The 27601-nt window shown below is 42.0% G+C and overlaps 1 protein-coding gene across 3 annotated transcripts in view; it reads left to right on the top strand.

Annotated features, from left to right (window-relative positions):
* The window catches only part of LOC115373573 (N-acetylglucosamine-1-phosphodiester alpha-N-acetylglucosaminidase-like), a 39046-nt gene extending 11815 nt beyond the window's left edge, over nt 1-27231 (top strand). For all 3 annotated transcript variants that reach the window (XM_030072048.1, XM_030072049.1, XM_030072050.1), the window contains exons 5-12: nt 2547-2655; nt 6580-6708; nt 9461-9663; nt 10847-10894; nt 12204-12332; nt 15423-15554; nt 21618-21699; nt 26059-27231. In XM_030072048.1, the coding sequence (XP_029927908.1) occupies nt 2547-2655; nt 6580-6708; nt 9461-9663; nt 10847-10894; nt 12204-12332; nt 15423-15554; nt 21618-21699; nt 26059-26335 (1109 nt within the window). In that variant the 3' untranslated portion in view covers nt 26336-27231. The remainder of the gene's footprint in view (nt 1-2546; nt 2656-6579; nt 6709-9460; nt 9664-10846; nt 10895-12203; nt 12333-15422; nt 15555-21617; nt 21700-26058) is intronic.
* The last annotated feature ends 370 nt before the right edge of the window (nt 27232-27601 follow it).

Genomic DNA, 27601 nt, shown 5'->3' on the forward strand with positions numbered 1-27601 from the left:
GCAGGACCTTGAGCACCTGCAGAGCCCGGAAACAGGCAGGCAGAATCATCACAGACCCCCCCCACACACACAGGACACACTGTGTTTGAACTCTGCCTGCCTTCTGGCAAACACTGCAGAGCAATGTGCACCAAAACCACCAGACACAGGAACAGCTTTTTCCCAAAGGCCGTCTTCACATGACGGTGCAATAATGGGCACTTGATGTGTAATCATGTGACCAGCCCCCATGCTCTTATGTCATGTTATTACAGATAATTATCTGCCCCAGTCCAGGGAAACAGACTGTGACTCTGACTCTGTTAAACTTCACTGTATAACTTTCCTCCTGTGGCGGCTCCTTTCCTGGCTCTTCTTACTCTTGGTCATCTGTAATCTTGGTCAGTTACAGTAAAAACTGAGGCGTTTTCTTTTGTGGCACTCAAGCATCGACTAAATCACCATCATACACTACTCACAAAAAGTTAGGGATATTTGGCTTTTGGGTGAAATTTATGGAAAATGAAAAATGTTCACGCTACAGTGATATTATATCATGAAAGTAGGGCATTTAAGTAGAAGCATACACTGGTGATTTCCTCATCTCAAACAGTTTCTTGAAACAAAAGCCAACAACAGTGGTGGATATACCACAACAAAAAATGTCAGTGTCAATAACTTGTCATGTGCCCTTGAGCATCAATTACAGCTTGACAACGACGTCTCATGCTGTTCACAAGTCGACTTATTGTCTGCTGAGGCATGGCATCCCACTCTTCTTGAAGAGCAGCCCTCAGGACATTGAGGTTCTGGGGTACAGAGCTCCGAGCCTCTACACGGCGTCTCAGCTGATCCCATAGGTTTTCTATGGGATGCAGGTCTGGAGAAAGTGCAGGCCACTCCATCTGAGGTACCCCAGTCTCCAGCAGCCGTTCCCTAATGATACGACCTCGATGAGCTGCAGCATCAAACACCTGATGTGAATTTTGCCGTTAAACTCCTTGTTAGAGAACAGCAACTTGTGCAAAAAGTACTGAAACACTGAACAGTTGGACATGTGCATTCAAAAGTTTACAGAAGGTCACATTAAGTTCACCTGTAAAGGTTATAATGCATTTTAGCTTCATCCTGAAATTTCACCCGAAAGCCAAATATCCCTAACTTTTTGTGAGTAGTGTATAATAGTACCAACATCAATAGTAATTATGAACAGTAGCTATGTGACCAAGCTGCTGTGAAACAGAAGGATCAAAGGTATTTAACAGCCCCTGATTCATGTGAACTCTGGCTCTGTAACCTGGCGTTGCGTAACGCCCGGCGTCCCCGAACGAGACGTCAGTGTGATCAGAGCAGATCCAGGACCAGATCGGCTGACCTCAGAGGTGACAGGAGGTAACAAGTGTGAGAAACTTCACATCAGCAGTAATTAAGAGTAACCGTAGCCCAGAGTCCTGCCGCAGTGTTTGTGTAACTCTGAAACCTGACCATGACCTGACGCGACTCCGTCACGCGGCCACGACATGGAGCTGCTCAGGTCTGCGCTGACACACAAACCGATGTGGATGGAAACACAAACAAACTGAAAAATAAATGGGTGTTCACAGGTTATCTCTTCCTGCTGGACAGAGGGTCAAACCTGAGGCTTTTGGTGACTCCATGACCAGCAGGCCCAGATCTGAATAAGTTTATTCATCAGGATAAACCCCGTGAGATGAACCATGTCGTTTTCAAGGGGGTCCTAACATCCAATACAAGTCAAAACTCAAAGACCAAAACAAAGACTTTTAAAGTAACCGAAAAGACCAAAGAAAACAGTTCAACAGAAACAACTAAGACAGTCAACATACAAACATCAGCAGGATGAGTGTGTTAGTGAGTACAGCCACTAGATGGCCATTGAGAGGCACTGAGATGGGAATCGGCCTTCGAAATAACGAGCTCTTTTTAGTGATGGACACTGCTCACAGTCTGTTTTGGCCAAATTTGAAAAAAGAAGAAGAAGAAGAAGTGATGACTCCATAACAACTTTTTATATCCATGTTGATGACACATTTATTTTTTTTCTGAAAAGTTAAACTTGTTTCAGCTGCAAACAAAAACAAAAATAAAACAAAAACAGGCTTTTTGGACATCTTTTTAAGAGTGTGTGCTGTCTGAGCGTTTAGCAGCTACTATAGGATTCCATGTAAATGTAGTTGCAGGCTGCTAAAAAAACGGTATGTAGTGTATGAACACATATGAATGAGTCTCTCAGAACTGCTGTGTCATTATTTGCATAATGCTGAAAGCTGACTAGGCTTTGCATAAACACATGATAACGATCGTTCTCCTTTTCTGGCATGCTGTTCATTATTTTTGAGCCTTTAGCTGATCACTACATGTGGGCTTCAGTTTGAAGAGTGCAGATGGAAATAAAACCCAGAACTGCTGGACCTGATACGCTACATCCACACGACTGTAGTTCCTCTGAAGTCTTCCCATGTGAAGGACCACAAAACTTTACGTAGTTGGATTAAACAAGCCTCCCATAGATCTTAAATTTTAATCTTTTTTTTTAATTCTCACAGGTACATTCCGCCATTTTGTGGACGTGGTGTCGGCCCGGACGGCGGTGGGCCACGACGCCGAGGGGAAACTGATCCTGTTCCACATCGACGGAAAGACGGACCAAAGAGGGTGAGAGAAGGAGAAGAAGAGAACAAATTTGCACAATTAATAAGCACAATTTTGAGATTCTGCCGCTTTACTTGAGTATTTCCATTTAAGGAGACTTTCCGCTTTTGCTTCTTGTGCTTTTTAACTGCACTACATTTATCTGACGGCTGCAGTTGCTAGTTCCTTTGCAGAAGAAGCTTTCCCATGCAAAACATCAGACGTGCTGCTGTTAGAGTGTAAACCAGCCAACAGGATATGGAGCAGAAATTTAACTCTCTGAAAGGAGCCATTCTTCACAATGACTTTTACTTTTCACATTAAAGTACATTTTACCGAGAAAATTGCTGTACCTTCAGTGAAGGGACATTTTTAATGCAGAATTTTTACTTTCAGTGGAGAATTTTTCCATTTTGATATTGATACTTAGTTGAATTACAAATTTTGCTATGCTTGCTGATCCTCATGCTGGATTTAGCTGCAAACGTGATCTAGGAGACAGTCAACATGGAGCCGTTAACAAATAAGGCAGAGAGAGACAGAGAGACGTGTTTACAGTGAGAAAAAGGCGCGACGCTGTTTGGAGTAAAAATGGGAAGATATAAACGATGGAAGCAGGAGGTTAAACAGAGAAAGGAGGGGGAGAAAAACAACTGTGAAGGTGAACGTGATGAATGGGGTTGCAGAAAGGGGGAGCGGGAGGGACGCCTTAATAACGCTGTAAGGCTCGCCAGCCCCCACCAATCAATTGTATTGATCTGCTTCTCGTCACAGTGAACCTGCTGACCCCTGCAGATTAATGAGTTTGTGTTAAAGATCTGCCTTTGGCAAAAACAATAAAGGGGACGTGTCTGGATGTGTCCCCTGTATATCTCCACTCAATATCAGGCTCAATAAATCCTTCAGGAGTCGGTTTGACCGTCGTTATCGGGCCGAGCAGTGACCTTCTGTCCTGCATGACCGGCAGCAGCGAGGACCAGCTCTTAACCAGGCGTCTGGCAGATTAAAGCTGCAGGTCGTTTCTCCCTGACATGGTGGCTTTTGTCTTGATCCGTCAATCACATTCTGACACAACTTAAAGCGATACTGCACCCATAATGGAAGATATTTGTATTAAGTTTTCACTGTGTGCTGCCTTTATCTCTGACGAGGAAGGTTTTACTTTTATTTTTAGTATTGCAAAGGAGTACATTTGCACCTTAATGAAAATGTAACAGAGTTTATTAACAAACAGTTTCCTAAATGTTTATATTGCGTGCATGCACTAAGGTACACAGGCTTTTATTGTGAAGCAGCTGCAGGAAATCCTACGAGTTTGCATGCGAGTAAAAAGAGGTCGTTTTAAACAACCACATACAGTATTTGGGGCTTTCCTGTCCGCAGACTGGTGGTCAGTGTTAAGTGTCTGAACTGTAAACTTGAGGTAACGTCACCACTTCACATTCTGCTGTCGTTTAATAATCACAGCTGTTTTGTGTTTGCACAGGGTGTTTTGCGCACGTTGCGTGTAAATTATCTTTCCAGTGCACACATTTCCATTTTTAGGGGCAAATGGGAGTGAAATACCGGCACTGGATAATCCAAAAACACCAGCCATCTTTGATCCAATAAAAAAACTGGCTCTGTTACTGTTGTCTTGCACAATTTTACAACTGCAATAAGCTATCAGAATTGTGTTCAGAAAGTTCACACTCATCATGCTGAATAATCCAAGTCTCAGGTATTTAGTCGTATGCTCGGCATGTTTCAAACACACACACTCAAATCTCGCTGCAAAGACTCCTCCACCAAATCCTCTCATGTACGCTCATGAAGCACGTGCGTGTGTGTGTGTGTGTGGGTGTGTTTCACTGGAGGAGTGGCTTGGACAGACGTTCTTGTGCGTGCACGCCACATGACGCTGCATGACAGTGCATGTGAATAATTGAAATTATTAAAATTACAGAGTTTTTCCCCAGCGGATCAGAGATGGCTGGCAGGTTTGGAATACGAGTTTACCACGAAAGCTCGAGAGTAAAGCTTTCGTCATCAGGGACTGGAGGCAGCCCACGGTGACTGCTTGATACAAATATATAATCCATGATGGGTGAAATGTCCCTTTAAAGGCACCCAGTGCAGTTTGTGACCACAAGGTGTGCTGTAGTGCTCAGTGGGGAAAGTAGATCCCCGTTTCATTTACATCACATGCACCTCCAGCAGCCGTGAGCACGGGGTCGGCATATTAACCACATGATGCAAACAGTAAAACGCAAACTATCCCAGATAAGGCGCTGCAGTTGTGTTTTGAGGTAGGAAATGCGTTTAACATTCATTTGTCTTCCAATAGTATTATAATGTGATTATATGGTGACTTTGGGATATTGTGATGCACAGTTTTCCTCTCTAAACTGATGACACCAAGATTTTTTTTTTATGTAAAACTGACAGAATTAGGCCTGAAACATTTTAAAGTGAAGGTTTTGGTTAACATCGTTTCACATTTGATTTTGGATTCTTACGTTGTGGTATGTTGTACATCAGTAGTGAAAAAAAATCTTCATGAACAACATGACACTGATTTGAAGCCCAACTACTTCAACAAATCCAGACAAATCCGTACTGCCTTGTTACAGTTAGGATAGGTTACAGGGACTGTAATCTCTCTCTCTCTCTCTCTCTCACACACACACACACACATGCACACACTCGCACACACACACCACCAACAAAATCTCCTGGCAGGATGACAGGTCACCAGAACGCCGTCCAGTGTCTGAGCTCCATGTGAGTCCATGTGACTTGTGTTTACGAGCCCTGTTTGGCCTGTAACTGGGCAGTGTGAACTGAAACGACCCAAACACAAAAATGCACCGGAGTCAACATTTCCACTGTTTCTGGGCCAAGGAGATGAACTGAAGGTGTGATCACGCCCTGGGAAAGAAGAAAGAGGATTTAAAAATACACAGCTGCAGTCAGATCTCAGAAGAGTCAAGTCGCTGAAAATGAGACGAAATGAAAAACTGTTGCTTTGAGATTTTATTTGCTGATTTGTTTTGTGTTTGTTGTAGGACACAGTTATCCTAGTTTTTATAAATACCTGCAGGTTTACAGGTTAATTAAGTAATGTAACTCTCAGTGTCTCACAGTGAGGTCAGCAGGAGCGTTAGCTTCAGCTCCTACATCACCAACATGACAGACAGCCAGTAGTAAGGAGGTCAAAGGTCAGAGGTCACTGAGCCCTGGCAGTGTTTCCGTGACTCGAGGGTAATCCTGTGAGAGAGAAAAATGCATTGTGAGTCTACCACAAAAGAGAATTTAGTCTCGGTACAAAAGCTGGGAGAGAGAAGCAGGTGTAATCTCTCATAGATCAGTGTGTTTCAAACATCAGATTATAATCTTCCACCATGATCCGTGATCAGTGAAGGGATTATGTTTTAATCTCCATGTGATCTCTGATCCTCTTCTCCTGTTTTGGATGAAATTTGGGGGGAATGATGGATTTTTACATTTTGAATACAAATCTGATTGTCCCACCACAGCGCCACCAGCAGGACAAAGAGTCGCCAAGCTTCACGCAGCAGCGTCTCACACACCAAACATCACACATTTAAAAAAAATAAATAAATAAAATACACACAAGTTGACTTGGAGCAGTCATGGGGAATGCTCTGGGCGCTGATGAGCTGTTACAAAATAAAATAATCAGGTGAGCATGCAGGTACTTGTGAAGTGTAGCTAACTCACTAGCAGTGCTGCAACTCTTTGTTAATGCCTGATGCTAATAAAAACCATTTCACAGCAGAGAGGACAAAATCCAACAAAAAGAGAGAGCAGATATTTATATTTAATTTACTGAATATGTAATACTTCATTGTTTCGGATGGGGATCTGGGCGTGTCGTGTTGTCTTTCCACTTTTTTCCCACCTCTTATTTTGAATGGTTGCCTGTTTTGTTGTTGTGTCTCTCAGTATGAATCTGTGGGAGGTGGCCGAGTCCCTGAAGAAGTACGGCGTGATTAACGCCATCAATCTGGACGGAGGCGGGTCTTCCACCTACGTGAACAACGGCTCATTGGCCAGCTACCCCTCCGACCCCTGGTGAGCCAATCAAACGCAAAGTGTGTCTGTGTGTACTGTGTTACCAAGGCAAACTACTCTGCACATGAAGAAAATGATAATAATGTGTCATAACCTTTACATATAGAGCGCCTTTTGGGTCATTCTACAGAAATGTTCACTTTTGGAAAGGCAAGATGTCATAAAATTGATTTTCTTTTTTAACATTTTAACCTATACCATATTATTCTATAACTTATTAACTTTCTGAATACACATAAATGACAGCTTGATGGCTTTTTATTTTTTTTGTGCATTTATTTAAAGATTGCATGTACCGTATTTTTATCACTGGTGTTACCTTACTTCTTTGGCATTTTTAAAGGCTTTAATTAAATATTATTTCTCAGTCTCTTCGGCAAATGTAGTCAGAGTCACAGAAGAATAATGACAAAACAACCAGAGATGAGAATATCTCTTTATTAATTTTAATCAGCTTTGTTAAAAGTGTGACTGAATGAAATTTGTTCATTTGCGCAACCATGTATTTGCTATAACAATGAAAATATTTGAAAAACAGTTGTAAACAAGTAATGATGCAATCCTTTAAATCTTAATGCTTAAGTATGGCAAAATTCAATTGATGTAAAATTATTATTATGTTAAATGTGACACATTTTAGTGTCACATTTAACATAATAATCACAGTAACACCAGTGACACAATGAAACACCAGTGACATTGATAAGGCCGAAGATACTGGCTCTACCATCACTGGTGTTACTGATGGTAACACCAGTGATGGTAACACCAGTGACATTTTTCATGAAAAATGCATTTAACAAAATGACTGCTACAGGGAATCAGACCACATGTTGTCAATCACAGTATACTCACTAAATTATGTTATTTAATACATTTGAATTGCACTTTTTTACATTTCCCTCACAATAAAATGGGTCATACCAGTGACTTCAACCAAAAGCTTCACATGAAATCATTAGATAAATGAGAAATCTTTTGATAACTGAAGAGAGACAGTGGACATACCATGGGGCTTTCTCCATAGATCTTCAGGAAAGAGATAAGAGGAAGTCAAGTGACGTCATCAGTGTGATGTTTATTTCAAAATAAGAGACTTTTGTTAGATGGTAACACCAGTGACATGATTCCAGGGGACCACACTTTAATTATATTTTTTTTAAATAATCATTTAGCATTTTGATTTTTTATGTCATTCACATAAAATATTTTATATTTATGTAGACATTATTGCATTTTAAATGGTAGAAAAACAACTTTTTGGCCTTAAAATATGGCACTTGGCCTCTATACATGACCATAGGGACGAGCACTTCTGTGGAGCTTGGGATTCGATATAATTGATTAAAAAACAAATAATGCCGAATTGATGGCTTAAGAAGGTATAATTTATCAAATGACATATTGTTTTATTTGAAAACATAAATAAAAGTGTAACCCTAAAGTGTTTTTCAAGTGTTACACTTCTGTAAAGATGAGGGACAGGAAAATTTCCGTAGAATGACCCTTTTAAAAACAAATTTACAAAGCGTTTCACCATCGAGCGACAAAAGACAAATCAATAAAACACAAAGATCAGAGCAGTGAACTGAAACTATGATAAAATAAATGTGATAATAAACTGAAAAATCAATGGATCCAACCCACAACAACATAAAAAAAACATGAAAACTGATTGATCTGGTCGATAATTTGCACAATAGTACCATTTGTTTGTCTGTAATGTTTAGTATTTCAGACATCGCTGATCAGATTGTGACAAAAATTGATGGTAGTGATGATGATGATGATGATGATACATTTCACCAAATCATTTTATTCATTCGTTTATAAGTCAGACACCGCAGACTGGGAATAACTGGCTGACGTCCTCGTTACAAATACGTTTTTTTTCCACCACTGTTGCTAAAATAAATTCTTACATGTTTTTACACTGCAAAAACTCAATCTTACCAAGATTATTTGTCTTATTTCAAGTAAAAAATGTCTTATTACTAGTCAAAATATCTCATTACACTTAAAATAAGACATGATCACCTCAGAAGTAACTTGTTTTTAGACAATTGTCTCTTGTTTCAAGTGAAAATTTGCTTGTTTCATTGGCAAAATTTGTTTCTTGTTTCTAGCTAATTTTCACTTATTTCAAGTGAATTTTCACTTTTTCCACTGGCAAATTTTGCCAATGAAACAAGCAAATTTTCACTTGTTTCAAGTGAATTTTCACTTGAAACAAGTGAAAATTATCTAAAAACAATTTAGTTCTGAGGTGATCATGTCTTATTTTAAGTGTAATGAGATATTTTGACTAGAAATAAGACATTTTTGACTTGAAATAAGACAAATAATCTTGGTAAGATTTTGCGTTTTTGCAGTGTACTTGATAAATGACTAAAACGATTCATCAAAATTATAATTGATTAATTTTCTTTGTCTTGTGATGGACTGGCGAACCTGTCCAGGACGTTCCCCTGCTTTCTGCCCTGCGAGCGCGGGGTTTGGCTGCAGCACCTCACGACCATAATTAGGAAAAGTAGCTTGGAAAATGAATGAATGAATGAATAAATGTATTTTCTGTTGGTCTGCTAATCAGTCAATTGACATTATACTTGCCTCCTGAAATTAATTTGCCAAATAGGGCAAATCTGCATAATCTCAGTTTGTGGAGTTTGGACGCCTCACCCTGCAAAGTCTATTGTTTTGCAGCTTTAAAGCGATTCCCATCTCCATTTCGTCTTCTTCCTGCCCTCCCCAGTAAACCAGACGATAGGTGGTTCTGTGCCCGGCCCGTCTCCACCGTCCTGTGCGTCCACCCGCGGCGCTGCCAGCCGGCGGACTGCAGCGGGCACGGCGAGTGTGTGGACGGGCGCTGCCGGTGCCAGGCGGGCTGGCGGGGCGCTGCCTGCGACGCCCTGCTGTGCCAACACGCCTGCAGCAACCACAGCGTGTGCACCGCCGGTGAGTGTGGAGCGGTGACATCCTTACACCGCAGAGATGTTCAAAATTCACATTACACACACATGGAAATCAACTGTGTGTGTTGTGTTTATCAGCTCTGAGTTGTGACTCTAACCCGCGTCCTCAGTCTTTATTTATATCGACTGCAGCTAATAGATTATTGTCGACGTCTCTTAACTGATAGATTATGTTTTCAGTTAATTTTCATTTTTTTTTTTTTTTTTTTTTTTTTTAAAGCAAACTCAAGACCTACCTTTTTAGTATGGCTTTTAATTAAATGTTATTTTAGGATTTTTTTTAATTTTATTTATCATTTTCGACCTTTTAGTCTGGTTTTTAACTGAATTTTATTTATTTCATTATTTACTTGTCTGTTTATTTATTTTACCTTTTTAGACTGGTTTTCAATTGAATTTTATTTATTTGATTATTTCACCATTTTAGTCTTGCCTTCAATAGAATTGTATTTATTTTATTTACTTTTATTTATTTATTTTTATTGATATTTACTGAATTTTAAATTTTAATATGGATTATCTTCTCTCTAGTGTTTCCTCACTTCGAAGTGGCGAGTGTAGGATAGCGTTTCCTCAGTGTTTTTTTTTTTTTTTAATTCCTTAGTGTTTTTAAATTTGTGTGTGTGCGTGTGTGTGTGCGTATGTGTGTATTTATGTGTGGGAGAAGGGGGGGATATATCCTGTGTCTATTGTTTGTTGTATTGTTTTTATGTGTTGCATTGTTTTTATTGTTTTTATGTGTTTTTATGTAAAGCACTTTGGGCTGCTCCTTTTGCATGAAAAGTGCTCTATAAATAAAGTTTTGATTTGATTGATTGATTAATCAATCAGTCATTTAGTAGTGGAAAATAAAGCCAAGTCAGATGGGAGGTGATGAGAGCACAAAGTGATGTCTGAGTTGGAGCAGAAGCAAAAAAAAACAAAAATGAATGGAGAAAAGGAAGACAGTCTGAGTGTGTTAGTGAAGCTGGAATCAGACCGTTTGGCGTTTTTACTTGATAAATGAGGGAATCGATTATCAGAATTATAATAGATTAACTGACTTACTTTAAAGTTAGTTGTATTTGTTATTTTGCTGCTGTGATGTGTGTTAATGTTAACGATGTTACAGTTTGGCTTCATCCTGCATTTAGAAAACTGTGTGTGTGTGTGTGTCTGTGTTGCAGATGGCTGTGTGTGCGATGCTGGATGGAGAGGAAGGAACTGCAGCCAAGGTAATCAGTAGCCTCATCTGGTCATCCACACACACACACACACACACACACACACACACACACACACACATTCTGTCTCTTTCCATCTTCTGTGTTTCTCGGGCAGCAGATCTTTGCAGCCTGTAATTTATTGAACAATGCCTTTTTGCTGAACAAGTCCCGCAGTTAAAATCGCGGTCTTTGCCGGTCAAAGTGTGTGTACTCTGAACCCATTGTTGTGTCTGAGATAAAAACGTGCCTGACACACCACCGAACTCGCCCTCGTTCACCTCTGTAGACGTTTAAAGCCCCTCCAGCGCTCCGCTCCGCTCCGCGCCGCAGTGCAGATCCAGCCCACAAACACCCGCAGCTCACTGTGTAATGTTTACATTATGAGCATTTAGCCTGAAGAATGGGCTTCATTCCCTGGATCGCCAACAAAGAAATCACTTCAGAGCCACGTCGCGAGGTAGAAGGAGGTTTTGGGAGCAGTTCAAGTCGAGGAGGAAGACGTGGGACAAAGGAAAAAGACTCAGCAGGAAGAGTTTGACCCTGAGGTCTTATCGATGAATAACACGGACGGTTTCCTCACACCTCAACTTTCAAGAGAATTTTATTGGAAGTGCATCATCACAAGCCCCCACACACTTAAAAAAAACAAAAAAAAAACAAATGTAATGAATAATCAAAACAGTGCATATAGAAGGAATAAGATAGAATACAAATAAATTAGAATGAAGCAATGCAAAAGCCATAAAACAGTAGATTCTTAACTTCAGGCTGGTCTTAATATTCTACCAAACAAACATGTAAGATAAGATAAGATAAGATAAGATATTCCTTTATTCCTTTATTAGTCCCACGGTGGGGAAATTTCACAATTTACAAATTTCACATGTTACAGGGTTATTTCTCTCTGTTTGGATGGTGGGAGTAATGAAATATGGCGTTAAATTCTCAGATGTGTTAGACACTGTGGCCGACTTCACGTTGACTTCAGCTTGTTGCAAGTAGGACTGCAATTAATGAGTATTTTTTCAATTTAGTATTTTTTTTTTTTTTTTTATATTCAAGTAATCATTTTGTGTACAAAGAAAAATAAAAGCCAAAAATACATGAACGGAGAATAGGGAGACAATCTGAGTGAAGCTGGAGTCGGACAGCAGTTGGCGTTGTTAGGAATAAATGAAATTAATTTTACTTTTAATCAACTATTGCTTAATCCACTGCTTCAGCACTCGTAATCTCTGTATAAAAAAAATTAATCCGATCATGCTTTAGAGATCAAAAAAAAAAAAAAATCACTAAAAAAAACCTTTCTCCTCCAAAGTGTGCCTGCCGGGTTTCTATGGCGACGGCTGCAACCAGACCTGCGCCTGCGCCAATGGAGGAACATGTGACCCCGTCCACGGACGCTGCACCTGCCCGCCCGGTTTCCACGGCAACACCTGTGAACAAGGTAGTGCTGCGTGCTACCACAGAGCAACATTGTTTTTTGTTTGTTTGTTTTTTTGTGAAATGCAGTCACATGATGAATAGTGATGATTTAAAAACATTTTGGGTTTTGCTCTGTAATATTTCAGGATCCAGTGAGACGCTGTGGTTGGGATTATTCAGCTATATATTTAATTACTTTTTTATGTGATCAGCTAGGTGTGTGAAATTATTATTTAATGATGATGTAACGAGAAGCACTTAATGACTGTCAGGTATTTCTGGTTGTAGCTCTTACGGTGGCATATCTTAATTTCAGATTTACCTGGCTTAGTGTGGGCGGGGCTTTACCATTCCAGTGATTCTGCATGGTTACCGTAATATCTACAAAATGTGTGAACGTCACGTTTCTGCTTATCTGATGCTGCCACATCACTCCTCCTCCCTTTCCTCCAGCCGCTGGTTTCCATTCATTCCACTACGATATGAACATGAACTTTCAGAGCCTTCACACTTTCTTCACTCCAGTTTTCCATCAGCGGAATAAAGTCCTCCACATGAGTTTTCCTAAAAGCAGCAGCACTGTTGGCTTTTCAGGACTTTTTCACACTGAAACGCTCCCTCCTCCTCCTCCTCCTCCTCCGCCAGGGAAAATAGTCCCTAAGCGGGGAAACGTTTTGCTTCCCACAGCCAATCATCAGCTGTGTGGTTTCTGAATGTTGAGGACTTTGTTCGCCGCACAAGCAGAACCTCATAAGCAGAAACTCACATTTTGGTTTGATGTTGTGAACGCGGTCGTTCCCCTGCAGGGTTTTTGTTGTTGACGGTAAAATGTGGAGAAACTTTAGTAAACATTCAGAATCTGGTTTGGTTTTACTGTCTTTACTTTGAGAGAAGGTGCGAAGGAAACTTGAAGCAGCTAAACCGAATACAGTTGCCCTGTAGAAACTGACTAGGAGGCGTTAAGTCCACACACACACACACACACACACACACACACACACAGCCAAACTGGATCAATACAACACTGAAAAGAAGGAAGAGCAGTGTTAATAACAAAAATCCAGGTGTCTGAACATCACTGCTGCTTGCTTTGTTTTGTGTGTGTGTGCGTGTTTGTGTGTGTGTGTGTGTGTGTGTGCTTTCAGGGTAAACACACAGAAACTACATCAACAACACACACACAGAGTCCATATGACAGGACCTTATGTAAGAGCTGTGGTCTGCTCCCTGTCTCGTCTTTATTTCTGTCCTCTGGCGCTCATCTGGAGTCGCTTCAGTGGTTTTTCTCCTTAAAGGGGAATTCCGCCTATATTTACATTCTAGATAATCTGCAAACGTTTGCCTAACCTTCATGTTTCTCTGTCGTTTTACCGAATTTTTAGGCAGGATTACTCCCGTTAGAATACATGAGGATCCCATGAGGCCACTGAATTTTCAAACACATGCTTTATCTACAGCATGGAGGCCGCCATGTGCTGCTTTGTAGTAAATGTTGGACTAAAAATGTACCTTTTTACGTCGCCTCTTCCCTCTGTTACTAATAAAATGAGAAAATGAGCTCATGAGTTTGTCTCAGGTTATGAAGAGGGGACCTTTTGCTTTTTGCTCCTTGTTGTTTTCCTCCGTGGGATCGCTGCTTGTTGGGCTCTGGGGCTCAGGCTCATTTTATTTTTAGTCTGTGTGTGTGTGTGTGTGTGTGTGTGTGTGTGTGTGTGACTGTTAACAACTGTGTGAATGAAGGTGCAGAGCATTAGCCCTAATATCCTAATCCTGTGTTACATCACTTCCCTGTCTGCTTCCCCGGGCTTTAATAAACAGACTGAATCCACAGCTGGAGACTCAGAAACCGTCTGAATGAGCGTTTGGCTGAATGAACGACAGCGTCAGTGGCATCTTTCAGATCTCGTTTTTAAAACTTACTTTTCCCATAAATCCATAAAAAAAAAATTCCTTTGACTTTCTGTTCCTTTTTTCGGCCCTGTCTGTTATTTATTAATTCATTTCATTTGTTCATTCATCACCTGAGCATCAGGTTTAGATAGATAGATAGGATAGATAGATAGGTATACTTTATTGATCCCAAACTGGGAAATTCACACGTTACAGCAGCATCATCAATAAAAAACATAAAATAAAATTAAAATTAAAATTAAAAGTATATACAATAGAGACTAAATATATGAAATATATACACTAAAGACAATAAGGGCTAAGTATATACAATAAACTAACCTAAGAATATGAGGTGTTTAAGTGTTGAAATGTTAGATATACCGATGGCAATAATAAATATGAAAAATGAAATATACAGATAGTAGATGGTATGGCACAGGGTAAGCTTGAAACCACGGAACCGCTGATCTTCATGTTATACTCATTTTTCCTTTGTTTATTGTGAGGCGCTGTGTAACTTTATTTTGGAAACCTTTATAATCAGGGACGGAGGCCGAGTGCGCTGCGTTGTTTTACAACCCAAAGGCGGCGTGAAGGAGGCGGCAGCGGCATAACGTCCAGTTTTTCTCCTGTGGCCTTTGAGCAGCGTGGCCAGCTTGTTGCGTGTCGGTAGCTCGATGCCGATCATCGTCACGTCAGTGTGGCCTGACCACACTGCAAAAACTCAAAATCTTACCAAGATTATTTGTCTTATTTCAAGTCAAAAATGTCTTATTCCTAGTCAAAATATCTCATTACACTTAAAATAAGACATGATCACCTCAGAAGTAACTTGTTTTTAGACAATTGTCTCTTGTTTCAAGTGAAAATTTGCTTGTTTCATTGGCAAAATTTGTTTCTTGTTTCTGGCTAATTTTCACTTATTTCAAGTGAATTTTCACTTTTTCCACTGGCAAATTTTGCCAATGAAACAAGCAAATTGTCTAAAAACAATTTACTTCTGAGGTGATCATGTCTTATTTTAAGTGTAATGAGATATTTTGACTAGAAATAAGACAAATAATCTTGGTAAGATTTTGTGTTCTTGCAGTGCAATCAAAATTTGAGGGTGGGGGGTTGTTTTAGGTCAGTTAATCCCATTCAATTCAAATTCATTCTCTCTCTCTCTCCCTCTCTCTCTCTCTCTCTCTCTCTCTCTCTCTCTCTCTCTCTCTCTCAGTGTGTCCTCTGGGTTTCTACGGTCTCTCCTGTGCTCACGAGTGTCAGTGTGACCATCGCTGCCCATGTGACCCGGTAACAGGAAGCTGTAATGCCTCGTTTCAGGGAGAGACCAACTACACCTTACACAGAGGTACGCACACACACACACACTCACACACACACACACACACACACACACACACACACACACACACACACACACACACACACAAAGTAGAGAATGTCTTTGCCGGGGTTCAAGTTTGTGTCTGCAAGCATCAGGTCTGCCACGGTGCCCTCGAGCAAGACGCTGATCCTCCGCCAGCAACCTCTGACCTCTGACCCGTGATACACACACTCACTCACACACACACACACACACACACACTAAACATAAACACACAGGCTGATAAGAGCAGCCTTCACCCAGTGACCTCCACCTCACTGTTAATCATTTCCAGGCTTCATCTCAGTGACGGAGCCTTTCAGCTGCTTTGTCATCGTTTATGTTTCAACACACACACACACACACACACACACACACATGGAACAGGTCCATACAGGGGATTTCCACACAGGGCATATGTATCTGAAATACCCATATGTGCCACACATTTGAATTTGGCACCAGGGCTGCACAGTTTCTGGCCAAGTGCGACGTCCAAATATCTAAATCATCGTCATAAAATAAATTATTACGGTGCGACAGAGACGCCCCGGCCTACAAACTGTGTCTTCCACATGTAAGAAAACCTGCTTGTTCAGCACAGACCTCAGTGAAACTGTTTTCAAAAACAAACAAACAAAAAAATCATTCCTAAAATAGTGAATCATATTGCAGTTGCAGTATCTGTAAAATGAATCATGATATTATTGTTGAAAACATGTCATTCAGCTCTATTTGGCACATCTATGGATATCAGTATAATATTTATAACAAATACACGTCCTTCCCATTGTTGTCATAAATACAGATGGATAAGTTACATATGCATGATATGTTGAACACATTAATCAGCACATCCAGAGGTGGGTATGTTTGGTTAATATTTTTATATGTTTGGATCATATTTGACTGCAGATGTAAATGTAAACGTGTGATACAGGGCTGTGTGTGTTCCTGTCACATGAATCTGTGTGATGAATTCAAGTCAAATGTTAATTTTTGAAGCTGAAATCATGACGTAAGGTTACAGCTGATTAAAAACTCAGCCTCAGGTGTGATCCACTGTGTGTGTGTGTGTGTGTGTGTGTGTGTGTGTGTGTGTGTGTGTGTGTGTGTGAGTTAGCTGCAGTCTGAACGGGCTGTCGGCTCTGACACACACACTGATCATCTGAAACCGTCTCACTGCCCACCAGCCCCACTTCCTCTTCCTCTGTCTGCTCTCACATTCACACACACTGACCTTATTCTGGTGTGTGTGTGTGTGTGTGTGTGTGTGTGTGTGTGTGATTGTAAATTCACTCTGACGCTCCATCAGAGCGTGGCGGGGCACAGAGTTGTTTTGAATTTTTTGAACAGGAAATCGGTCAGAGTGTAAAGGCTCCTTTATGCTCAGCGTTAAATAAAGACGCAGCCTTCAGTCGCTCTCTGCGTTCACGCGTTCACTTCCTCCGACTTTGTGCAGGATTTCAGAAACTTTATGGAGACGCATGAAACGGAGCAGCACCGCTAAAAACTGTGGGGGCAGCAAGACACGAAGAAGAAATTTAAAAAAGTGATAATATTAGAGAAAAGAATAGTGCGTCCTCCTGTGGTGATGCATTTAATGACCTCACAGACCGCTGCCTCCCTGTGGTGATGTGTTTACTGACCTCACAGACCGCCACCCGCCCTGTGGTGATGTGTTTACTGACCTCACAGACCGCCGCCCCCCTGTGGTGATGCGTTTAATGACCTCACAGACCGCCGCCCCCCCTGTGGTGATGCGTTTAATGACCTCACAGACCGCCGCCCCCCGGTGGTGATGTGTTTAGTGACCTCACAGACCGCCACCCTCCTGTGGTGATGCGTTTAGTGACCTCACAGACCGCCGCCCCCCTGTGGTGATGCGTTTAATGACCTCACAGACCGCCGCCCCCCTGTGGTGACGTGTTTAATGACCTCACAGACCGCCGCCCCCCTGTGGTGACGCGTTTAATGACCTTACAGACCGCCGCCCCCCTGTGGTGATGTGTTTAGTGACCTCACAGACTGCTGCCCCCCTGTGGTGATGCGTTTAGTGACCTCACAGACCGCCGCCCCCCTGTGGTGATGTGTTTAATGACCTCACAGACCGCCACCCCCCTGTGGTGATGCGTTTAGTGACCTCACAGACTGCTGCCCCCCTGTGGTGATGCGTTTAACGACCTCACAGACCGCCACCCGCCCTGTGGTGATGTGTTTAGTGACCTCACAGACCGCCACCCTCCTGTGGTGATGCGTTTAGTGACCTCACAGACCGCCGCCTCCCTGTGGTGATGCGTTTAACGACCTCACAGACCGCCACCCGCCCTGTGGTGATGTGTTTAATGACCTCACAGACCGCCGCCCCCCTGTGGTGATGCGTTTAATGACCTCACAGACCGCTGCCCCCCTGTGGTGATGTGTTTAGTGACCTCACAGACCGCTGCCCCCCTGTGGTGATGTGTTTAGTGACCTCACAGACCGCCACCCCCCTGTGGTGATGCGTTTAATGACCTCACAGACCGCTGCCCCCCTGTGGTGATGTGTTTAGGGACCTCACGGACCGCCGCCCCCCTGTGGTGATGTGTTTAGTGACCTCACACACACCGCCACCCCCCTGTGGTGATCTTATTACGCCCTCCTTCACCGTCGCCATGTTTGTTGCTGTGCCTGGAAGCGTGTGGGCAGATTTTCACGACAGGCTTAGCACGGCCAACAGAATTCACGGGAACAATATTATCGCGATATCCACAGGAAATTGCAAAAATCATAATAATACTGATAATAATGCTATTGGTCAAATTCATCTTGGACTTTGTTTATTGTGCATTTAGTCTCTTTTTTTTTTTTTTTTTTTTTTTGCAAATGAGCTACACTCATTTAGGTCACACATCAGTCATTTGTCTCAGTTAAACTCTGACTGGTTTGACTGTCGCCGAGCAGACAACAAGGCCTTCCTGTCTGCTTATCAGCTCAGTACAGACACAGCGCTCAGTTTAATGAGTCAAAAAGAAACACACACCGGCAGCAGCTCTCATAACAAAGTGTCAACACAGATATACATGAATATGGAGAAATAGACTGGGCTGTATGGCTGTAACTTCAGAATCATGTAACCCTGTAGGCATTTTTGAGAAAAAGCACTTTATCTGTTGTTTCTGTATGATTTTTTAGTGCTGAATCCATTTCTGCCGCATGCCAAGCTGTAAAAGTTACCGTTTAGTCATAATTATTGATTAATTAGCATGATTATTGATTAGTCGCCCAAAGTTAGAAATGGCTATCAGTTTCCTATTTGTCAATATTCTATATATGATTGTTTGGTATCATTGTAAAAGAGTAAAGGTGATTTTAATGGTAAACTTGAGCAGATGTATGATTGTTCATCATTTCCTTCACGATTCCCTCGTTTTTAGCATGAAAATCACAGTTGAAGCTTTACACTGTAACACAGTTTTCACTGCTGTACACTGTCTGCAACATCAAACCCTTCAGCCTCTGGAAGAGATTCTAGGTCTGTGTGTGTGCGTGTGTGTGTGTGTGTGTGTGTGTGTGTGTGTGTGTGTGTGTGTGTTACCATCTTTAGGACATGTCTGGAGTGTGTTTACAACCACCAGGAACATGTCAGCTGGTTCATTTGCACGATTGACCTCTGTCTCTCTCGTGTGCGCACACACACACACACACACACACACACACACACACACACACACACACACACACATTGCATTGCTGCCTGACTGACTGTCCTGTCTCATTAAAGCAAGTCTTCCATGGCAGCAGGGAGTTTTCTGTGTGTGTGTGTGTGTGTGTGTGTGTGTGTGTGTGTGTGCGGAGGAATGGGTGTGTGATGATAGCAGCTTCTCTCTGTCAGCTCGACAGAAATAGGAACCTGCTCTAAATGTTGTGTGTGTGTGTGTGTGTGTGTGTGTGTGTGTGTGAGACAGCTCATGCGTGAGAGAGACAGAGCGAGCATCTGTTTACATTTGTCAGACTGTGACCTGTGTGAGAAAGTGTGTATGAGTTACTGTGCAACTGTGAGTGTGTTTGTGAGAAACACTGTGTGTGTGTGTGTGCGTGCGTCAGTAATTTTGTGTGTGTGTGTGTGTGTGCATTTAGCAACTGTTTGAGTATTTGCAAAGAGCGTCTCAGTCACGTTTCTGTATGAACTCGCTGAGACGACTGGAAATTGGAGTCACATGAACATAAAACAACATTATTGTTATGATGCAGCAGAGAGGCGTTTAAGGCCACTGGGTACTACAGCACTTTTACTTGTGAGTGTGTGTGTGTGTGTGTGTGTGTGTGTGTGTGTGCAGGTAAATGTCACAACAGAAGGTATCATTTAGTGCATTTACAGCAGCAGCAAAGACGATCTGTAAACACTGACAACATAAAATCCCATATTCTTCAGTATAAATTTGTGTAATAGCTTCAAACAGTGAGTTTATTGTGATTTTAGTTTTTTGAATCCTCCTCTAGTCTCTGTGTGTAAAGTTTCCTGAGGCTGTGATTCTCCTAGAGGTCACTAGAGGTCATTTTCTCCAGCGACGTCCAGTTTGACAAAAGTCTGTGCCTGCAGTGAAATGGCTGCTATGGGGGCCAACATCATCACACAGGAATCAAATGTGGCTCATTGAATCCACAAGAGTCTCAGCTTTCCAGTCAAAGCCAACTGATGCAGCTCCAAGACTGTTTAGGCCCCAGTCTGCACACACACACCATTTTACAACAGGCCACAAGAACACATGTGGACTGCAGGCTTTGGGGCCCAAACTGCATGGGATTAGCAGAAGGTGGGCATGTCTGCAAAGGGGAGAGCCGTGGCTGCCCAGAGAACCCATTTTCATTCACACAGCTGGAGGTCAGAGGTCAAGGGACTTCACTGGAGACATCAGTGCCAGTTTGTCCCCTCAACATTTGGAGCTGATATTGAGTCGCCTTGCCGACAATCTAGCATGACATGTTTGTTAGCAGCAGATTCCTCAGCTTTTCTAGTTTCATATGGTCGGGTGTGTTTCCACCCTTTGTGTTGAAAACGTGAAAGCGCTGTTGGCTTTTGCTCGTCTGCCAAACACTTCCACATGTGGCTTTTGTAATTTGCTCTTTCCAAATGTTTTTTGTTAGTTAACGTGTGAGGAGGAGCAGGAGGAGCACCGCTCGCCGTCGGTGTGCAGCTTCTCATAAATAGATAGATAGATAGATAGATAGATAGATAGATAGATAGATAGATAGATATACTTTATTGATCCCAACCAGGGAAATTCTGGTGTTCCAGCAGCAACAGTAGAAACATACAATAAAGTTAAATAAAAAAGAATAAAGGCTAAATATATACAATAAAGACTATAAAGACTAAAAACTAAAATATACAATAAGGGCTAACCTAAGAAAAAGAGATATGACGTGAAATATACAGATGGTAATGAATATGACAATATACAGATGGAATTGAAGTACATACATGATTGTATAGATTGTATAGATAAGGAGAGTTAGCATGAAACCACGAAACCAAGAACCAAGTGGCAGAACCCGACGCCCGGTACTGGGATTCAGGAACTAACCGACTTGATTCGGCCTCTTAAGGAATCACCACTTCCCCTCCAGTCTGAAAAACAGTGTGAATGTATATTAACACAGGATGTAATATATAGATAATAAATAATAAATAAACAGTTAAGGTGCTGGGTAATGGAGTGCTAAAAACAGAACTATACAGCAGACAGTTGCAAGTCTCTGCCTGACAGATGTGATTTGTTGTATAGTGTGAAATAAATAAATGCAAATGATTCTGCCGATACTTTACAAAAACTAAAAACCAGTGCTGTTAGTTTTCTTGAAATTTGGCATCGACGTGGTATTGGTCATATCGATTCCTGTGACATCCCTTTACACGCACACACCAGTCCAGGACTCAGGTTATTGTGAGTAACCGGGTTATGGCAGTGTTTGTTTGTTTGTTTGTTTGTTTGTTTGTTTGTTTATCATGGTTCAGTTCCACTGTCCTGTAACTTTGTGACTGTCATGTTGCTCCTCTCCCCACAGCTGGACACTGTCTGGCCCGCCAGATGTTTACAGAGTGGAGAGAAGAGGAGGAGGCTCACCGAGGCCAGCCTCACCTAGCAGAGTAAGTGTCAAAGGTCAAGTCAGACGACCCCCCCGTGACCCTCCCTGCCCGCGCGTCAGCTCAGTAAATCCTCTCCCACAGAGATATCGACACTCAGCACCTCAGGCAGTGAGCTGATACTCTTATCCCGACCAGCTTACAAGATCTGACTTCAGCTTTGCACATCACCAGCGTTACACTGATAGTAAGGAGGTCAAAGGTCATAGCACTGATTATATATTCATGTGAGTTTAGTGAGGTGCTCAGAGAGGCTGTCCTGAATACCGGTTTTATGGCCTCGAAGCTCCAGTTAGAAACATTTATGACTATTTGAAGCTTCAGTAAATTTTCTGTCTGTCTTTATTTTTTAAATCAAACTTCCCTCTGTTTCAGTTGATGCAGCCACACAATCAGCTGATCGTAACACTGCTTTGTTGTCAAGTTGTGCTTCAGAATCTGAAAACAGAAAATCTAGCGATGTGTCTAGTATTGTTACCGTCATACTGTCGTACACACACACACACACACACACACACACGCACTTTCTCTCTCTCTCTGTCCGTAGCTGCCCACTAGAGCTAAAAACAGTTTGTAAGTGATTTAGAGTGATAGGACAGCTTCCTTTGGCATATCTCTGCTTTTTGAGGTCATCTGTCCTCTTCACAAATTTCAAAGTGATTTCAGTCGCTACATTTTTAAAATTCATTTATTTATTACTTATTATTTATTTTTATTTCCTTATTTATTTATTTTTGGTATTGCTAACAGTTAGTCTGTGACATATAACACTGCGGCATCGGACGTTTCACCTGAAGTGAGAGCCGTTTCGAAAAACAGCCTTTTCTGAGAACAGCAGAATAATGTTGGCACATAAACTACTTGAGAATATTCTCTGGGAGTTTCGGGAGGGGAATTAGAGCGTTCGATCACCGATTTCGGCGTTGATTGCGACGGTAATGACTGAAGCTTGAGGTGAGGAAAAGAAAAGCCAAGCAGGAGAGGAAGAAGTGAGTATTTGTCTTGAGCTGACATTGTCTCTTACACGTAGAAAAAGTGGAAACCGTCCACCAGCTGCCGCCCAAACGCTGGTCCTCTCTGCCTGTGGCTGATAAGTGTGTCTGCCCTGCCAGCTCGTCTCCTCGGCAGATAAACACACATCGTTCACGCGGTCTGTTATCTGTCACCGCGGCCTGAAAAGACTGAATGTCCTGCTCAGCCTGCAGTCCATCGGCTCATTAAAACAAATTCTAACAAGAGTTGGGTACGGCCCGAAAAATTTGCATACCTTTGTTTATGCCGGGACGTCCTACTGCGGCCAGAGTTGTTTCCAGAGCGGCCCTGTTTACACGGCTTTAAAAAAAGAAGCAAAAGGAGAAAGAAAGCTGATGGTGTGATTTTTCAAGCCTGTACCGAACAAACATGTTTTCGTACATATGGAAACTACAGTTTGTACAACCAGGGCATCTCTGTAGCACCATAATACTTTATATAATACAATGTTTGGTCAGACATTTTACCTTTACCAAAAAACTGCAGCTCCTATGATTTTGATGTTTTACTTACTTTGATTAACTGCTCAGCCCTAGATTATTAAGCCCCTTAGTTAAAAGCAGTGCAAACACAATGAAAACCAGAAAAAATACACATTGATTATTATAAACTGATTATTATTACAAATGACAAATGATATAGGGGCGTTTGCAGGATGCAGACAAACACACACACACAGCTCGCCAAGTCTCAGCTGAGCCTCGTGTCACAGTTTGATATGAGAAAATTGAAGGTATAATCATATCTTAGCGTTTTGGCATGACTTGTGCAAACACAGCAGCTCTGTCCTCCGCTGTGTGTGACAGCGTCCAATTAGAGTCTGCAAAGAGAAAGAGAAAAAGAAAAGAGAAAAGAGAAAGAGAAGAGAATCGACCCGGAGGTGCAGATCTGCGTTCTGCCGGCGCCTCTGCCTCTCCTTCACATGTAAACAAGGCTGAGACTGGAGGACGGGATGCATTCATTAGCCTCCTTACCTTTCACATGCAAGTTAGGGATTGTTAGTTGTTGCTATGGTTTCTGGCATGCGCTTTGTGATGGCAAGAGGCTCTCCAGTCACAGATGGAAGAAAGTACAGGGTTTTTTTTGTTTTGTTTTGTTTTTTTTGTTTTTGTTTTTTTGCCCCCTCTCCCTTAACCCTTATTCAACCAGGCAAGTTAGCTGAGATCGCATATTTATTTCCTCAGTCGTCCAGGAGGAGTGTCTGTGCAGGATGGAAGGGTTACACACAAACATACACCCATTCCGGGGAACGACTGAGGAATATTGGTATTTGGGAATAGTTTTGTTAATTCCCTTACCCCGTTCTGAGCTTTACGACCCGTCTGAGGATTAACACTGACTACTCTAACATCTACAGCCACTCCCTTTCTTCTTTAACTTCTTCATCTAATTCCTCCCAACTGTGGTTCTTTTCTTGCTGGCCCCCCTTCACCGTGCTTCCATGAGTCTCCTCTCTTTGAATTCCCTCCTTCATTGATTCATTATAAGCCCCGTCGAGGCAGAATTAGTTTTTTTAGGACATTGTGCATGACGTACTTGTCAACACAGGACATCTAGGAATATTAATGTCCAGTTTTCACGGGATAAAAGATCTGGTGTAATCAGTCTCCAAAATCACAAAGATGGCAGGGCCTTCTCCTTTTCATAAGTGACGCTGACGTGCTTGACCGATAACACATGCAGCGTGACGGCAAGAGCGGAGTGAAGTCCAAAATGGACTAAATTTCAAACTGTGGGTTTGATCACAGCTTGGTGTCAGAAAAATAACAGTCCAATATTTGAATAAAATACACTAGGCAAAAAAAGTTCTGCACCGCTTTTTCAGTCTATAATTTCTCCCCTTTATTTATACCCAATAGTGTTGTATCTTATACCGTTGTAAAGCCTGATTCATCCTCTTTCCAATGAGATACAACTTGTAAGGATCCTGCATTTCTGGAATGAGTGACGCCGGTAATTGTGTGGGAAGCAACCAATTTTTTTTTGACAAAATCCCTTGCAATATTTTTTCAGTTGATCATTTCTCCCATTTAACAATACCGATTGGTGTTGTCTTTTATACCGTTAGAAAGCCTCATTAGTCCCCTTTTCAATGAAAAGTAAGTTGTAAGGATTGTCAATTGATTGGTATGACCAACATGGCTAAACATGTCCCCTAGCCCCCTTTTTGAGGGGGGCAAAATGCAGGATCCTTACAAGTTGTATCTCATTGGAAAGAAGACGAATCAGGCTTTACAACAGTATAAGATACAACACTATTGGGTATAAATAAAGGGGAGAAATTATAGATTGAAAAAGCGGTGCAGAACTTTTTTTGCCTAGTGTATTTACCAACCGTCCAAGAGATGTCGGTTTAGACGGCTCTAGCTGTGAGTATTTTACAGCAGGTAAAGCAGGCCAGAGGTTTTACAGACAAGCTTGGACAGTCTGTAAAAATTACTGAACGCGACTAAAATTACAGGTGTGCACCAGGTAATGATAAAAGTACCTCGCCTTTCAGGACCGACCATCCCAGACACTCTGCATGTTCAGGGTCATGTTCACAAATTGTGTAAACTTCATTTTCCTGCTGATCTTTCCCCAAAGCAAGCAGTGGTATTTTAGATTCATTCATTCATTCATGCTCCATTCATTCCACTGCGATTCACTCCAGTTTTCCATCACTGGCATAAAGTCCTCCACATGAGTTTTCCTAAAAACAGCAGCACTGTTGTGTTTTCCACAGCCAGTTATCAGCTGTGTGGTTTCTGAATGTTGAGGACTTTGTTCGCCGCACAAGCAGAACATTATAAGGCGGCAGTTTCATCCAGAAACTCACATTTTGCCGTTGTGAAATCTTTAGTTCCCTGCATAATTTGTTATATGGTTTGATTTACATGTAAAATGTTGGGGAATTGTAGTTTAACACCTTTTGTTAAACTGTAGTTGAATATTTTTGCACTTGGAGTCCACATTTGTCCAATCTTTCAATTTGGAAACAGTTGCTTCTTAGAACGGTTTATACTTATTGAAACCAAGGGATACAGCTATCGTGCATGAAGAAAAAACAGCTGAGCTTTTCAAATGTCAAGGTAACAGTGGGACCGGCTGTCCCTCTCCTGTCCTTTCACTTCAGTCCATCCTCCCATGTTATCTGAGCTCCATGCCTTCTTATCTTTGCACCATGAGAACAACTGACACAAATCTTTTGCCTTTTGCTCTGACGTCCTCTGTGAGTGTGGTCATGCTTAGCAAATCCTAAAATGAATGTCCTAAAATAAATACAGAATACAATACAAATAAATCCTGAAACAATTAAAATCTAAACAGACCTAAACCTTCTTTTCTCAGGACCACGTGGCTGACGATCACGGTCACCCTGGCCTTTTTGCTGTTGATCAGCGTGGTGGGTCACCTGATGCTGCTGTGTCGCGGCTCGCCCGTGTTGGCCCACTTCCCTGAGCGTCGTGAATACTCCTACGTCCCGCTGACCGACATCAACGGAGACGCGGCGAACACGGGAGCCGACAGCAAAAGGTCACAAAGCAGGAAAGGAGATTTTGACTTGGACGACTCGGACTCTCAGGATGAAGTCTGGTCTCAGCCTCGCTCAGGGAGGCCGTCGTAGCAGACGGAGGCACGGACTGAGGACTGAGGACTGCGGGCGAAGAATCTCCGCCAGCGGAACATGAAAAACCGCCGGGTCATGTGACAGACTCCTTAGAAAGGACAACCAGCAGCAACTTGCAGATTTATTCCTGCTGCAAACAGCAGCTGATCTAAGCGCCTACAATCTAAGACGGTTTGATTCGAGGTCCCTTTACTTCTGATCATCATGTCTTGTAAAATTGTGTTTGCACCTGCTGAATGAATTAGGAGCACAAATTACATCATTTCTACTCTGCCATCAGTCTTGTGATGGGGTTTCATCGGCTGTCCCCGAGGTGTTTTCATAAGAACCGTTTGGCAGCTAGTCAGGTGTCCTGTTTACCTCTGAACCTCTCGATGACAGGAAGTCCTTTTTAAGGTGGATGCAAACCGAGAAGAGGCGTCTGAGCTTTATAGTGTTTATGACCTCAGTGTCTCCATTCCAGCTCTGCCAATACCAAATGTGGAAGATGAGGTTTTCAGATTGCAGCCGTGTAAACAGACGAGGATCGAACTTTGAACTCTAACCAGGGAAGTCCTGGTGTCCAAAACAATCAAACCCTACCATGGTTACAGAGTTTTTATCAGACAAATTGACGCAAGAATCGAGGCTTTTACACGGTTTCTTATCATGCACTGAGCTCCGTGCTCTCACCGTTTGAATATGAGGGGTTAAGGTGCAGGCTGCCCGCTTTAGTTTTGTAAGCATTAAAGAAGTGCATATCTTTTTCTCTGTGGTCCTCCATTTGAACACAGATTTCAATTTTCTTGCCATTTTGTATGTATCGCCAAGAACTTTTTCTGTGCAATGCAATGATTCTTAACTGTGCAATTTGTAAAAGTGCAACTGATAAAAAAAAAAAAAAGTACCCTTGATGCCTCATTGTCAAGTTCTTTTATTCAGATTTTATACATGTCGGTGTGTCTCAGTGACATTAACCAGTCCTGGGTTCTGATGTAACTGACCCTTTGTTTTGTTAAAGTCACAGTGATGCAGCATTTTGAGAGCACCTTGCTTCCTTAATTTGATGTATTTCCTGTTGAAACCGGATCCTGGGACGAGACATAAAGCAGAATTGGATAGTTCAGAAATGCAAACCAGCGGGAAATCGGTCGGGGAGCAAAAGGCAGGGCCGGGGGGGCAGGACTGTTCAAAAATCTGATGGGTTTATTGGTCGGATAATGGGATTATTGACAAAAATTAAAAAGATTACCTTGGATATCGTCCAAATATGCTTTGAAGCTC

The sequence above is a fragment of the Myripristis murdjan genome, chromosome 16 (genome assembly GCF_902150065.1).
Source record: "Myripristis murdjan chromosome 16, fMyrMur1.1, whole genome shotgun sequence".
In the NCBI taxonomy this organism is placed as follows: Eukaryota; Metazoa; Chordata; class Actinopteri; order Holocentriformes; family Holocentridae; genus Myripristis; species Myripristis murdjan.